A 15587-nucleotide genomic window follows, 5' to 3' on the forward strand; every position below is an offset into this window, starting at 1 on the left:
TACCAAAAGACCAGAGGCACAGATGTTTGTTACCTTGAATCCACTCCCTCCCTGAACCCCAGATATCCTTAAGCTCCTTTCCCCTGCCATCATCCTTACCCTCACCAGCTCCACAGTTTAATATGCATATAAAGGACACACAAGCCACAGTCCTTGATACTCCACAAAAGTGTACCTCAAAGTGTGTTTGGAAAGACACTGTTATCAAAATAAACTAAATTGTTTGTTTAAAAAAATGTATATTCTGGGTCCAACTCAAGAATCAATCTGGCAAGAACAAAGGAATCTGAATTAACAAGACACAGTTTTAAAGGGACAGCCTCTGTCACCCTCCCCGCCACGCCTTAACCAAGTGAGAATCACTGTCTAGCCTGTGTATCTGGACTCAATTATTTTATCTCCTCAGGAATGCCTCAGCAAGGTTACAAGAATTGGCCCATATGAAGAATATTTCAGTGGTACTTTAAAATGATATTATCTAAATAATCCATGCAGTAAAATCCTCTTGAGCACAACACAGTAGAAAAAAAGGTTCTCTTAATGAGCTGATCTGCTCATTTTATTAGATGAAAACTACAGATCAAGTTAAACCTAATCTTTATTTCAGCAGTCTTGTATATATTTTCATTATTGTAAATATCCTCAAATTCTTTTTGGAAGCAGTCAAGATATAAACAGCATTCAAAATCTTACCCTCCTTTTCCTTGCATTCATCTTTTGCTTTGCTTCTTTGACAAAGGCATTATAGGACGGGACCTCTCTGGCATCAATGGCTTGTTGAATAATGTTCCTTATCCTGGGTTCCTCTGTGTACTGCACACACAGCACAGACTCCATGATCTGATCCATGTCACCCTTGAAGTCCAGATAGGCCTGTTTAATATCAGCCAGCTCTTCTTCTGAACCTTTGTATGTCTTCTCAAAAGCTTGAATATCTTCTAGAGATATCTGAACAAATGAGAGGCATATGCTTTAACTTTGAGAATTTTATTTTAAATAAAAGAAATACTAGTAAAAAGTATATTTAGGTGTTGAAATGTTTCTCCTCAACTCAGTTACTTGAGTTGAAATTGTTGCAAGGAACCAAAGTTTCTATGCCAAAGATTTTCCAGAGTTCTCCCTAATCCAACCTTTACAACTGCTAAGCTACAGACCAGGAAAATTTAAGTGAAGTTTCCAAGCTAGGAAAAGTTTCAGGACTTACATCGGACTATGTAAAATAAAGCACATCTTGTAAAAAATCAAATGCCCCCGTTTCACTACAAGCACTTTACATCAACGGAAAATTAAAGACCCATTTTCAGTAAGAGTGTGTGTGTGTGTATGTAGGTGCATGTGTTATGGATACACACACACGGTTCAAACTAACGGTGAGATATGTCTTCCCTTCTTCAAAGATCGATAAGTAGACAGGTATTTCCTGAGGAACGCCGGTGTGTATGTGTGTTTATTGATATTTCGAGGCCAAATAAAAATTCCTCATTCTTACACAACACAAAATGCAAGGCCTTAGAGGCATTCAATAAACGTTTGTTGAATGAATGATGAAAACAGTCACAAGGAAATCTCCAGAGTTCTGTACCTTTTTAAACAGTAATCTCCAATAGGCCTCCCAGTCCCGATCTTGGCTGAGCACATCAGAATCCTCGTCCACTGTTCCCTGCTCATCGTACACTGCTCTCTGATCTTTGTCACTCAGAACGGAATAGACCTTCCCAAGGATCTGCGGGAAAGAGCATCCAAAAATCAACCCTGCGCCTCTCACTGAACCGCGCCGCGAGAAATAAAGATTAGGAAACGCCAGGCCGGGTTCGGCTCACTCCACCTGGGCGGGGTCGGGCGGCCAGAAGACGGAGAAAAGCCCGGGCAGCCGGCGGACCGGGGTCTAGCGCACCTGGAAGCGGCGGGTGGCGTCCTCCTTGTCGCCCTCGCCCACCCGGTCCGGGTGCACCTGGAGGGACACCTTGTGATAGCCGCGTCGGACCTCGCCGTCTGAGGCCTCGCGCCGCACGCCCAACACTTGGTAAAGGTCGGCGGTGCCGAACACTTCCTCGCACAGCTCCAGAAGCCCCATGGCCGGTAGCGGTGCGGAGCCGGCGGCGACCTCAGCGAAATCAGCCTGGCTCCAGTGACGCTGAGCAGACCTGGACGACACCCTTTTCCCGCGCAAAAAGCCCAGGGCGCCGGCGTCACAAGAGGCGCCGGAATGGGCGGAGCCACGACACCACACTTTACGGCGGTTGCAAAAGTGGGTTGTGGCCAAGCTTGCGTCGGCCAGAATTGAGGCGGAGAGTGGAGCCGGCGTCCCTGGTTTCCTCTAGCGCCGGGACCTCCTTCCACCACGCCCTCTCCTCCGCGGCCCTCCTCCCGATGCTCTGGAAATCTCGCACCTACCTTTTCCCCAACGTCCTAGCTCAGTTTATGCAACAATATAAGGAACGTTTATATTAGACTGAACCTATGCACTGTTTTCTTTTTGCTTTTTTTCAGTGAAAAACAGCGTATCATCGGCATTTGGCAATTTCACATGGTTTAAATTTAACCTGAAGATTAAACAGATTTGTTCTTTTCCAAAGATGGTCTGACAAGAGTACACAGAGCTCTGAGGCCCAAATAATTTTGCAACCTACAGGTTGGGACCGCTGGGTAGGGACTTTCCCTTGAGCCCTGCAATTTAAAAAGCCTACATTAAACAAAAAGACAAAATACCGGTCTTTTAAAAATTCTTTGTCTGATAGAACTTCTAGATTTGATATTTATTACAGAATCATTTCCATTCACCTTCCAGCTCCTAAATCACCTTCCACTTTGCTGGAGATAACATGGTCCAAATGCTCATCTTATTAAAACCTAAACTTCAGTAGAAAAAGCTTTCTCAAGTGCAGTCCTGGGTTTGAGCATGCTGGACTTGAGTGGGTAGCAAGACAGGCTGATGCAATCATTCAAGACTTGGTGAAAAATCTGGGCCTGGAAATCCAAAGCAAGGCTAGGGCTAGAGAAAACTTTGGAAATCAGGGAGAGGATGAGCTCACATAGGAAGTTTGTGTATATAGATCTTAGACAAAAGATAGACCAGGGCACAAAGTGAATACGTGAGCTGGAAGAAACTAAGTGGCTCAAAATACCCATTTCACATCAGTTCCCCTCACTGGACAATACTTTCCAGAATTACATTCTCCTCTGCTCTACCAATTAAAGCTTCTCCAAAGACCTCAAACTCTCCAGGGTAGATTATTATCTTTTAAACTTTGAAATGGTTTTCAAAACATTTCTCTTTCCTAGTTCCAAGATCAAACCCAGGTAAAGTCAGTTGCTCTCTGCCTGCTGTGCCTTTAAAGTCGCCCCAAAGTAAGTGGAAGCCAACCAGTGACAACCCTGGGAGAGCCTTGATGACCTCAGATTTTGAGATGGCTGGTAACTGTTCTCAGAATATAAAACCCAGAGAATAAAATAGTTTGGTACATTGATAGGGCTATAGAATCTCCTCTATAAATCTCCTATGTTTTAGTTTTATGTCAGATTATGAAATCTGTATTATCCAATGTGCACTAAAACCATCTAATCCTGCTGCACTTCTGGTGGAACAGACTATGTGCTATTTGGGTTTTGGGGGACACAACCAGTCATCTGTATTACAAAATCATGATACCTAAACCTGATTCTGTCACTGACTTTTTAAATGGATTTTTGTAAAGCCCCTCATCTTAGCTCATTTCCCCGGCTACAGACAATATGACATGTTGGAAAGGGCTCTCCAGGTAGGAACATTGGGGTCTGACTCTTAGCTCTGCCCAATATTAAAACTATGTGGCCTTGGGCAAGTTTCTACTGCTGAACTTCAGCTTCCACTCCTATAAACGAGATAATCCTACTTAATTTCATGATATCTTATAATTCTCACAAATAACCTTGCACGGAAAAGGCCTAAAATGTATGTGGGTACTTTACAATATTATCTTTCTTCCAGTTATTCCTAAAAAGTAGGTTGTTAGAGCCTAAAAGCTCATAACAAACCTACCTTTGTAAATCTGAAATTTTGCATTTACAAGACAATGTAAATCTGCAATTACAAAAATAGTAAGTGAAGTAACTGTGTTCCTGAGCTGGTGGGATGACCATAAATGACTAAAGTAGGAATTAGTTGGATAGGACACAGACATGCTGGTTGGGGACTTTGAAACACAGGGAAGTCCTAGAAGGTAGCAGGCTGTAAAGTTGTCCAAGAGACCCAGAGTCCAATCCACCCCACAGCCACTGTCTTTCCCCAGATGAAGGATGAAAAAGCTAATTAGTACCTATACCCAGCTTTATGTCAGTCAAGAACAAACCTCTCCCTGGGCCCTGTTCAGGTCAGGCCAGAATACCATGGATGACTTAAAAAATTCCATTTATTGACCTCTAAATATAATAAAGCTAAGAGATCTGCACAAATATTTTAAGAGGACTTCGACCTTGTTCCCAGTGCTATGATCACTGAAGTCAGTTTGCTTTTGTTTCTGTAGCCTCTGTATCTGTTTTCTGAGCCGCTAAGAGGACTTCTCGTGCCCGTTTCCGTCGCAGCCTCTCAGCATTTGTGATCACCATCGGATGCAGAGGGAAAAAGCCAGAAAGACCTAAAAGTAACAGTATTTTCATTCATTATAACAATACAAGCTAATGTTTCCCTGGGAACTCAGCATCACTGAACTGAGGTCTAACAGAGACCTGATCTAGAACATAGATTCAAATCAAGTTCCTCACTCAACAAAATGTTTTACCTCTTCCCCCAACTCATTTCCTTCCGTTTACTGCAAGGTCACAGTGGATGTTGTCTACTTCCTAACACTATTTTCCTTACTTGGAAAAAAAAAAGAACTGACAGATAGCCATTCAAGACACACCGTTCCCATTTTTTAGCATAAAATCTCAGTCATCCAAAAAGTCTCATAAAGGAGTCTACAAAAGGAATCTCCAGATTCAAAATGGCAATCAGATCAATTTCAGTTCTCACTCCAGTCCTGATTAGCCTGGAGATAATGAAAATCGTTCTTAATTCCCATCATCTTCGAGCTGATTTCAATTTAAAATCCCCTCAGAGAGGTAAGGCTAGAGCTGAGTTACCGAGAAGCTTTTCCACAGGCTTAGAGAGGTGGGCTCCACAGCCAATCCAATGCCGGATCCGGTCCAGGTTGAGAGCAACGATTTTCTCTCCATGACTGTTGGGCAGTGGATCATAGGAGCCCAGCTGCTCCACGAAACGGCCATCCCTGGAGCACTTGTTGTGAGCAGCCACGATGCGGTAGAAAGGCCGGTTGGTACAGCCACCCAGGGTAAGGCGGATGGTTAAGTGGCCTCCATGGTAGGCCTTGCAGAGCAGAGTACCTGTAGACAAAAAAGTGGTTAAGACACAAGAATCGAGGGCACAAAACCGACAAAATGAGATAGATGAAATGAGCCCCCTTCCTCCACTGAAAGGTCCTTACTTCCAACCAATTCTTGTCAATCTGACTTAGATACCGTTTCTTTGTGAAACTCCTCTTATGCACTCCAGCCATCCCCCAACGCACTCAACACTGGCTCTGGACCATGTCGGAGTCCAGCTGCCTCATTTATAAAATTGATGCCGTTTATCTCATAGGGTTTCCGCGAAAACTTAAAAACAAAACAAGAAAACCACTGAGGAGAGGGTCAAAAGTGTGCAGTTTCAGGTACTGGTTGCCTCAGAGCTCGTCTACGGGAGCGCCGCTCCACCCAGTCCCGCACGCCCCCTACCCGCGGCGACCGCCCTTAAGGTCTCCCGGGGCCCCCATCACTCACTGAGCTGGACCATAGCGCAGCCGGCAGGCGCCGGGGCCTGTGCACCAGTTGCGACGCCTCGGAGCTTCTGGCCTCCCGCGCGGATCCGCTCTACCGCCTTGGTAGCGCGGAGGACAGCCGGGAAAGGTCAGCGTTGAGGAATAGCCGGCCTCCAAGCTCCGCGACCCCAGGCCGGGAGCCTCGGTGCCGGAAGCGAACGGCCCACTCGCCCCGCCTCTTCCGCTTTTCGCCCCTACACTTCCCGTAACGCAACACAGTGGAAACTAACGTACCTCAACTGCCGCAAAGGAGGGGCGCTACAGTTTGGGGCCGGATAAGTGCGAGAAGAGCCGTGTCGGGTCTCCCGGCCCTCACTGGCCTTTGGGTTCCTGCCAGAGGGAGGAGTAGAGGACAGTCCTGGGAGTGGCTAAGAAGTGCTAAAGTGCTCCGCAAATCCATCCTTCCAGCAAACTTTCCGAGCACCAGTTAGGGCCAAGGCGAGCTGCCGAGAACGCAAAGATGCGCTGTCCCTGACCCCAGGAAGCTTGACAGTCTGGTAGGGGAGATGGTGAGGTTACACCAGAGTAACTAGGGGTGGTCAGTACACAGTCCTGGAGTGAGCGGAAGAGAAGGTGAACCTGATAATTCCTTTGTGCCTCAGGAAGATTCATAAAAGAGGTAAGTGTTAGGACTGAGAGTAGAAGGACTATAAATGAATGTAGAGTTGATTTTACCGTTCTGTGCTTACTAATATGCCTCTCACCTTCCCTCCTGCTCTACCTCCCTCCTAGTCTCTCAACCGCCTCCTTTAAAAAATGAAGGAGGGGAGCCTTTATTTCTGGTTTTGCTGTAAACGGATCCGGAGGACAGGGGTGAGGTATGGTTCCTTTGTCACCTCTAGCCCTAGAATAAATGGCCTCCGTTGTGAGGAGTTTTGCATCTGTTATAGGGTAATGGACTCTTCATGGAGCCCTTGTGATTTAGATCCATGAAGATACCTTCAGCAAGGACCAGTCTATTAAGCTTCTCTGTTCACTGTTGGATCCAAAGGATCTGGCCAACTCATATGCTCTTTGCTCTAATGCAGTGACCCAGCACAGCATTCTTCCTTTCCACCCACCTTAGAAATGATGCCTTAATTCCCAAGTTCCAGTAAGTGAACCTGGCCAACGACCTTAGCAGTTGACCTCTTTCAGGAGTGATCCTGATAAGCTTTCACCGGAAACCCTAATAATGAAGCTACTATCCCTTACTTATACACACACACACACACACACACACACACACACACACACACAGAGTTATATTCTTATATATACCTCAGTATACCTTAACTGATGAATTCTGAATCTCTTATTTAGATTTTTTTATTGCCATCCAGTTTACTGTCAACCACTAAAACATCCAGTAACATAGACATCCAGTAAGATAGCCAATGGAAATAAGTGAATGGGTTTCAGTTTGTGCTGAAGATCCTTTTTTCTTTATCCCAAGCCCTCATATGGTGAAACATCCAGGGTATAATTTCTCTGGGAAGGAAAGGAGCTCAGTGTCCCATACAGAAAATTCTTCAGGTGGAAGGATGTCAGAAAGATGGATTTCCAAAGCCAACTGTCTCCTGTACCATGTGGATCTCTGCAAGCAGACTCTCATCTTTCAATTTCAGCTGCATGAGAGGAGGAAGGGAAGGACACATGTCATACCTGATATACCTATGTGGAGACCCCTCTTTTGCGGAACCACAGCTAAAGAACATAGTTCCTCAGGATGGAATTGACTCTTCCTATATTCTCTATTTCCCAATAACTCCATTAAAAAGACCTCAAAACATCGTGCTGGTTACATGGATGTGTTCACTTTATGAAAATTCATCACGTGGTATGAACACTCACAATTCGTGTATGTTTTTGTAAAATAACTTAAAGTTTATTTTTAAAACTGTTTACCTTATCACCCAATATATCTTAACTAATGAATAATGTTCCTATTTGGCAAGTGAGAGAAAGGAATGAAAGACACAGGAATCAAAGACATCAGACTTTAATTTTAAAATCTAGATGTGTAGTAGACACATCTAGTTGCCTACTGAAAACCCACTCTCTCTCTTCTTTTACTAACAAAATCATTTCCTTCCAGGGCAGCAGTGTAACCAGCTAAAAAGCCACATTTCTTGCTTCCCTTGCAGCTAGGGGTAATTTCAGTTGTTGCCAATGAAATGTAAGGTAAAGTCATATCTCTTTAAAGGGAGGTGAAATAGCTAGCATGGCCCCTTTGTCCTTTCCCTGCCTTGTTCTTTATTGTGCCTGAAACATGGATATGATAGCTGGACCTACAATGGCTGTCTTGCAACTATGAGGGATGGAAACTGCATGCTATGATTGGTGAAGCAGAAAGAAAGAGGTTGGGTCGCTGATGACACTGTGGTACCAATTCTGGACTTTTCATTAGATGAGAAAAATAAAACTCCTAATTTGTTTAAGCCACTGTCTTCCAAGTCAAATTACTTGCAATCATAACTGATAGACTAGACCAGGGGTTGGCAAGCAATTGCTCATGAGCCAAATCCAGCCTGCTGCCTATTTTGTAAGTAAAATTTTATTTGAAATGCAGCCATGCTCATTAGTTGGTGTATTGTCTATAGCTGTTTTTGCACTACAAGGGCAGAGTAGTAGTTACAATAGAAACCATGTAGCCCACAAAGCCTAAAATATTTCCTGTTTTGCCCTTTACAGAAAAAGTTTGCTGACCCCTGGACTAGAGCAACACCTTCATTTTATATGTGAGGAAAATGAGGCCCAGGGAGGTTAACAAAAGATCCCGCATGGTAATATGCGGGTTTTTATTCCAAACCCAGCAGCCCCATGATAATGGCCAAAGATGGTAAGAAAATCCTCTAGAAAAATATTCATATCATGAAATGCTGTAAAGTCAAGTCCTGAATTAAGCCAGCACCTTCCCTCCAGTTTACCAACCTCAGTACAGTATGAACAGCAGAGGTATCTGCATCATACCTTCATCGTGTACTTGTAGGCCTGCTCAGCTTCCAGTTGCCGTCCAGCCTGAAAAAAAGAGCACTGCCTGGTGATGAGGACATATAAATATTATGAAGGGAAAGTACATAAGCAGAGGATTTACACCTTCTTAGTTAAGAACCTCTGAATTCAAAGGGGGAAGCAGGAAAATGAAAGATGGTAGGGAAAAGCAGATGTTCATATATATATAATATATATATCCCTCCTTCATTTCAAAAAGCTTAAAGACAACTTGGCCTCTCTTTTTTTTTTTCCTGAAAGCACCATGAGTCATTTGTTACTCTCAGGATTGAAGCTATTCTGTTAATAACAGCTAACACTTACATAGTGCTTGCTTTGTAGTTTACATTGTTTTTAATTGTTTACATTTTTAAAGTGCTTTACTTTCATACATACCACTATTATTTATATTGTATCAATATACTATTGATATTTACATGCCACTAGTATCTATAGTTCCCAGTTTACAGATAGAGAAACCTGGGCACAGAGAGGATAAATAACTTGCCAGGGTTACGAAGCTAATAAGTGGAAGAGCCAGGTTTTAAAACAATGCAGCTTGGCTCCAGAGTCCAGGTTTTTAACTACTACAATTTATCCTGTCTGTAGGCATTAGAAAAAGCAGATACTGCAATTACTTCCATGAAGATCTGGATATGAGGTGAGAACACTACTTCTCCTAGTTATTTCTTGCATGAAGTAATCATGTAGGACTTAAATGAGAATAATATGATTTCACTAGTATATTTCATAAGCTTGTGCATAACAAATTAGCTGCAGTATTAAGAGTCACTTCAGAAATTTTAAATACATAAATATGAGAACCACAGACTGTTCAGGTTAGAAGGGAATTTAGAGAATATCAAGTCCAATTCTCTGATTAGTGCTAGTCCATGGTAAATTTTTACTAGTTCACAGAAGACTTCATTACTGTAAAGACTTTTCTAAAATATTTAAACTTTCAAGTGTTCCTACCTGAAGTTCACTGAATTCCAGGGGCATTTTCCAGTACATCTTCCTTTCCTATCATTATTACTTTTGTTTCACTTCTGTCATAGGGAGGCAGAGACCCAAAGGATGGAAGGATCCAGAACAGGCAAAATTTTGAAAAAGAATTTTTTTGTTTTGTTATTATGTAAAATGCTGCAGTAAACATCCTTGTTCATGTTTTCTGGTATTTTCCTTAGGAATGTATCTATATATAAAATTGCTAAGTTGTAGATATGAATGTGACTAAATAACGCCATATTGCACTTCAAAGTAGTTGTACCACTTTACATCCACTAGCAATTAGGACAATCCTAATCAATGTTGGTAATATCAAACTAATTTTTCCCAATCTTATGGGTGTGAATTTCTGTCACATAATTATAAATTGCATTTTCATGGTTACTAGTGAAGCAGACCTTCTTTTCATATATTTATTGACTTTTACAATTTCCACTTCAGCAAATTATATATTCCTATCCTGTGACCATTTTTCAATCAGATTGTGTGTAGGGTTTTTTCTTATTGTAGGAAATATTTATATATTCTGGATATTAATCCTTTATTAGTTATAAATGCTGCAAGTATTTATAATAAAGTCCTTAAGCTTTATTTTAGTGCCTTTTGTTGTACATGAATTTCCAATTTAAAAGTTGTTAATTTATTGATATTTTTATCTTTGTCTTGTGCTTTTATAGTCATAAGGAAACCATGCACACCCAAGGGCAAAGAGGTATCCTCCATATTTTCTTCTAAAGAGTCTAAAGTTTTAGGATTTAGACCTTTAAACCAGCTGGAACAGTGTGTGTGTGGGGGTGGGGTGGGGGGTGAAGTAATGACTACTTTTTTTTTCATATGGATAGCCAATGACTCCACCACTATTTATTGAACAGTCAGTCCATTTATTCCTCATTTTGGTGGGCTGTTTAATTTTTTTTTTTTTTTTTTGCGGTACGCGGGCCTCTCCCGTTGCGGAGCACAGGCTCCGGACGCGCAGGCTCAGCGGCCATGGCTCATGGGCCCAGCCGCTCCGCGGCATGTGGGATCTTCCTGGACCGGGGCACGAACCCGTGTCCCCTGCATCGGCAGGCGGACTCTCAACCACTGCGCCACCAGGGACACCCTGTTTAATCTTTTAAAAATAGATTTATTGAGGTATAATATATGTACCATAAAATTCACTAATTTTAAGGTTCAACTGTGCAACCATCACCACAATCCAGTTTTAGAAGGTTTCTATTACTCCCCAAAAGTTTCTTCGTGCCTGTTTTCAGTCAATCCCCATTCCAACCCTTGGCCCTAGAATCACTGATCTATTTTCATCTCTATAATTTTCCTAATTTCATATAAATGGTATCATATAATATACAGTCTTTTGTGCCTTCTCTTAATTAGCATAATATTTTTGAGGTTCATCCATATTGTTGCATGAATCAGAATTTCATTTTTATTGCTTAATAGTATTCCATTATATAAATATACCATATTTTGTTTATCCATTCACTGATGGGTCATTTGGAATGTTTCCAGTCTTTACCGATTATTAAATGCTGTAATGAAATAGAGAAATCTTTGTGTAGACATATGTTTTCACTTTTCTTGACTAGATACCAAGAAGTGGAATTGCTGGGATATATGGTAAGTATGTATTTAACTTTTTAAGAATCTGCCAAACTGTTTTCCAAAGTGGTGTACTAATTTGCAATCCTGCCAGCAACGTATAAGGATTCCGGTTTCTCCACATCCCTGTCAATAATTGCCAGTCTTTTCGATTTAAGCCATTCTAATGGGTGTGTAGCGTGGTATTAATTTATGTTATCTTAATGAATTATCTTTTAAATTTTGACATAATTTCAGATTAAAGTTACAAGAATAGTTCTCTCCTCTCTGTATATACACACATGCACACATATATACATATGTACATGATACATAAGTATATATTTTAACTTTTCCTGAACCATTTGAGAGTAAATTGCAAACATGATGCAATTTTAGACTTTAGTATGTGTTTCCTAAAACCAAGGACATTCTCTTACATAAGACCAGTGCAATTATCAAAATCATGAGATTAGTACAAATATAATACTATTATCTAATCTGTAGACTTCATTCAGATTTTTCCAAAGGCCCCAGTCATATCTTTTATAGCAAAAGAAAATCCAGGATCATGCCTTCTACTCAGTATTCATGTCTTCAGTTTCTTTTAATTGGGAGTAGCTCTTGATTCTTTTTGTTTCATGATATTGGAATTTCTCAACATTATAGGGCAGTAATTTTGTAAAATATTCCTCAATTAGTGTTTGATGTATCTTTATGATTATATCAGGTTATGAACTTTTAGCAGGAATACCTCAAAAACACTGTTGTGTTGCCCTCAGTGCGTTCTATATTAGGAGGCACAAGCTGTTTATCCCAATAATGGTGATGGTAACCTTGATTATTTGTTTAGATTGTTATCTGCCAGGTTTTTCTACTATGGCATTACTGTGTTCCCCCTTGTAATTAATAAATATCTTGTTGTGAAATTCTTGAGACTATGTAAATATCTTCTTCCTCCTTAAGCATTCATCAGTAGTTTCAGCATACCTTGTTACCATATGACCCAGCAATCCCACTTCTGGGCATATATCTGGAGAAAACTCTAATTTGAAAAGATACATGCACCCCAATATTCATAGCAGTACTATTTATAGTAGCCAAGACACAGAAGCAACCTAAATGTCTGTCAACAGATGAATGGATAAAGAAGATGTGATATCTATCTATCTATCTATCTATCTCCAATGGAATATTACTCAGCCATAAAAAAATGAAATGATGCCATTTGCAGCAACATGGATGAACCCCGAGGTTATCATACTAAGTGAAGTAAATCAGACAGAGAAAGACAAATATCATATGATATCGCTTATATGTGGAATCTAAAAAATTGTAGAAATGAACTTATTTACCAACCAGACTCACTGACATAGAAAACAAACTTATGGTTACCAAAAGGAAAGGTGTGGGTGAGGGATTAGCAGATACACACTACTATATACAAAACAGATAAACAACAATGTCCTCCTGTATAACACAGGGAACTATATTCAATATTTTGTAATAAACTACAATGGAAAAGATTATGAAAAAGAATCACTTTGCTGTACACCAGAAAACAACGCAACACTGTAAATCAACTATACTTCAATTAAAAAAAAAAAAGAGAAGAAGTGGCAAGAGTGGGAATCCTTGCCTTATTCCTGAATTTAGCAGGAAGACTTTTAGCTTTTCACCAATGAGTATGATGTTGGCTGTGGGTTTGTCATAAATGGCCTTTATTGTGTTGAGATATAGTCCCTTTATACCCACTTTGATGAGAGTTTTTATCATGAATGGATGTTTACTTTTGTCAAATGATTTTTCTGCAACTATTGAGATTATCATGGGAGTTTTAACCTTCCTTCTGTTAATTTGGTATATTACATTGATTGATTTGCAAAAGTTGAACCATCCTTGTGACCTTGGAATAAATCCAACTTGATGGTGGTGTATGATCCTTTTTATACACTGGTGGATTCGGTTTGCTAATATTTTGTTGATGACATTTCCACCTATATTCATCAAAGATACTGGCCTGTAATTTCTTTTTTTGTAATGTCTTTGTCTGGTTTTGGTCTCAGGGTAAATGGTGGCCTCACAGAATGAATTTGGGAGTGTTCTGATCTCTTAAATTTTTTGGAATAGTTTGAGAAGGATAGGTATTAGTTCTTCTTTATTTATTTTGTAGAATTCCCTTGTGAAGCTGTCTGGTCCTGGACTTTTATTTGCTGGGAGTTTTTTTTTTAATTTTTTAATTTTATTTTATTTTTTATACAGCAGGTTCTTATTAGTTATCTATTTTATACATATTAGTGTATATATGTCAATCCCAATCTCCCAGTTCATTGCTGGGAGTTTTTTAAATTACAAATTCAATTTCAATTCTAGTTATCAGTCTGTTCAGATTGTCTATTCCATCTGGACTCAGTGTTGGCAGGTTGTATGTTTCTAGAAATTTGCCCATTTCTTCTAGTTTGTCCAGTTTGTTGGCATATAACTGTCCCTACTATCCTCTTATGATTTTTTGTATCTCTGTGGTATCAGTTGTTATTTCTCCTTTTTCATTCTTATTTTGTTTATTTGGGTCCTCTCTCTTTTCTTCTTGGTAAGCCTGGCTAAAGGTTTATCAATTTTGTTTATCTTTTCAAAAAACCAACTCTAGGTTTCATTGATTTTTTCTATTATTTTTTATCTCTATTTTATTTATTTCATCTCTGATCTTTTTTTTTGCATTTGGTGTTGCTTTTATTTTATGAAAAAGCTCACTTCAAATCTACATTAAAACTAAGCTGAATACAAAGTCTTAGTGAAGGGGGTCTGGTGGTTCTTTTTACAAAAACATGGCCGCTGTCCTTTGGCCTTAAAACTTCAGGAAGGGCACTTCAAATGGCTGCATCTTTGCACGTTTCAATGCCAGAGCATAGGAATAGACCTAGCGTCTACTGTCAGATGTTCATCAGCTACCAGAGCATCAAGTCTCTTCAGCAGGTCATTCTTTGGTAAGGAAATTACTTCCACAAATTCTCCAACTCCTGGCTTTGGCTCAGGCCTTAGGTTTTCAGCGTCATCTCCATTGATAGTTACTGTCATGATGTGTGTGGTACAATTTGACAAACCTGGATCCATACATACAGCTGGAGAACATTCAGCAACATCTCCTTTATAGCCAGTTTCCTCCTCTAGCTCCCGAACAGCAGCTGCTTCTAGGCTTTCGCTGTCATCAATGAGACCCACAGGGAATTCTAAGCAGTAGCCTCCCAGTGGTGGTCAGAACTGCTTTACCAGAATGATACATTCATAATGAAGGGTTCTTTGAAGCACTGGGATAACCGGCCACACCATCAGCAGACTGTCCTTTCCTAGTTGTCCACCTCACAGTTTCCCAAGTTCTTGTTTTACCAGTAAGATCCCTGTCAGTTGTTTTATCAAGCTTGACCCAGTTTCCTTCTGAAATTAACTCTTCTGAAATAAGAGACTGGTGTTTTGAGAAGAATCTGCTGGTTCTAGTTTTCCCATTTTCAAACTAGTTAGTCTTTATAGTCCGCAGGCAAGAAGTTCACGCTACTCCCAGGCATGGGACAAAGGGATAGGTACTCCTTTGGGCAGGGGGGTGGGGGGGGTGGGTAGGGGCGGGAGGTGAAAGCATGGGTCTGAGGCCGTAGTCTGAGGAGATGTGGTGCTACTGCTCTCTCTAATCTTTATTAATTCCTTCCTTCCACTGACTTTGGGCTTTGTTTGTTCTTCTCTTTCTAATTCTTTTAGGTGGTAGGTTTGGTTGTTTATTTGAGACTTTTCTTGTTTCTTGAGGAAGGCCTATATTGCTATGAAATTCCCTCTTAGAACTGCTTTTGCTTCGTCCCATAGATTTTGGAAAGTTGTGTTTCCATTTTCATTTATCTCGAGGTATTTTCTGAATTCCTCTTTGATTTCATCATTGACCCATTGCTTTTTTAGTAGCATGCTGTTTAGTCTACACGTGTTTGTTCTTTTTCCCATTTTTCTTTCTATAGTTGATTTCTAGTTTCATACCACTGTGGTTGGAAAAAATGTTTGATATAATTTCTATCCTCTTAAATTTGCTGGGGCTTGTTTTGTGGTATATTAGTGTTTCAGGAAATAATCTTGGGGGAGGTCATCTTTAGAACTCTACCTACCAAAAGAAATTGTATATGATTTTCTTTTTGATCTATGAATTAACTAGAAACATCT

At 40.5% G+C, this 15587-nt stretch overlaps 4 protein-coding genes across 13 annotated transcripts in view; 1 reads left to right on the top strand and 3 right to left on the bottom strand.

Annotated features, from left to right (window-relative positions):
* Positions 1–2361, bottom strand: part of DNAJC9 (DnaJ heat shock protein family (Hsp40) member C9) — a 33516-nt gene extending 31155 nt beyond the window's left edge. Inside the window, exons 1-3 of one of the 2 annotated variants that reach the window (XM_022590863.3) lie at positions 1895–2361; positions 1583–1723; positions 694–948 (exon numbers count right to left, since the gene is read on the bottom strand). In XM_022590863.3, coding sequence (XP_022446571.1) covers positions 694–948; positions 1583–1723; positions 1895–2074 — 576 coding nt within the window. In that variant the 5' untranslated portion in view covers positions 2075–2361. The remainder of the gene's footprint in view (positions 1–693; positions 949–1582; positions 1724–1894) is intronic. The other variant, XM_022590862.3, reaches the window with a different exon arrangement.
* A 2009-nt stretch (positions 2362–4370) lies between these two features.
* On the bottom strand, positions 4371–5971 carry MRPS16 (mitochondrial ribosomal protein S16). The gene is made up of 3 exons (XM_022590865.3): positions 5797–5971; positions 5101–5361; positions 4371–4613 (listed from the first exon to the last, which is right to left on the bottom strand). Exons 1-3 carry the CDS (start codon positions 5807–5809, stop codon positions 4480–4482), a joined length of 408 nt encoding a protein of 135 aa, XP_022446573.1. The 5' UTR covers positions 5810–5971; the 3' UTR covers positions 4371–4479.
* Positions 5329–15587, top strand: part of LOC149747241 (uncharacterized) — a 67326-nt gene continuing 57067 nt past the window's right edge. For 2 of the 9 annotated variants that reach the window (XM_089897676.1, XM_089897679.1), the window contains exons 1-3: positions 5329–6453; positions 7270–8655; positions 9417–9468. The gene's annotated coding sequence lies outside the window, so the exon portion shown is untranslated. Of the gene's footprint in view, positions 6454–7269; positions 8656–9416; positions 9469–11401; positions 11433–15587 lie in introns of all 9 variants that reach the window. The other 7 variants (XM_089897677.1, XM_089897682.1, XM_089897675.1 and 4 more) reach the window with 6 other exon arrangements.
* Positions 6100–15587, bottom strand: part of CFAP70 (cilia and flagella associated protein 70) — an 89159-nt gene continuing 79671 nt past the window's right edge. The window contains exons 26-27 of the mRNA XM_089897683.1: positions 8787–8834; positions 6100–7441 (exon numbers count right to left, since the gene is read on the bottom strand). Of these exons, the coding sequence (XP_089753809.1) occupies positions 7361–7441; positions 8787–8834 (129 nt within the window). The 3' untranslated portion in view covers positions 6100–7360. The remainder of the gene's footprint in view (positions 7442–8786; positions 8835–15587) is intronic.

Source organism: Delphinapterus leucas, chromosome 16 (assembly GCF_059928025.1).
Source record: "Delphinapterus leucas isolate spDelLeu-1000000601 "Yukka" chromosome 16, BTC_Dleu_Yukka2, whole genome shotgun sequence".
Classification (NCBI taxonomy): domain Eukaryota; kingdom Metazoa; phylum Chordata; class Mammalia; order Artiodactyla; family Monodontidae; genus Delphinapterus; species Delphinapterus leucas.

Coding starts and splice junctions, on each gene's coding strand:
- MRPS16 (XM_022590865.3), bottom strand. Junction 4,614..5,100: donor GCCTGTGGAAAAGCTTCTCG/GTAACTCAGCTC, acceptor TGTTACTTTTAG/GTCTTTCTGGCTTTTTCCCT.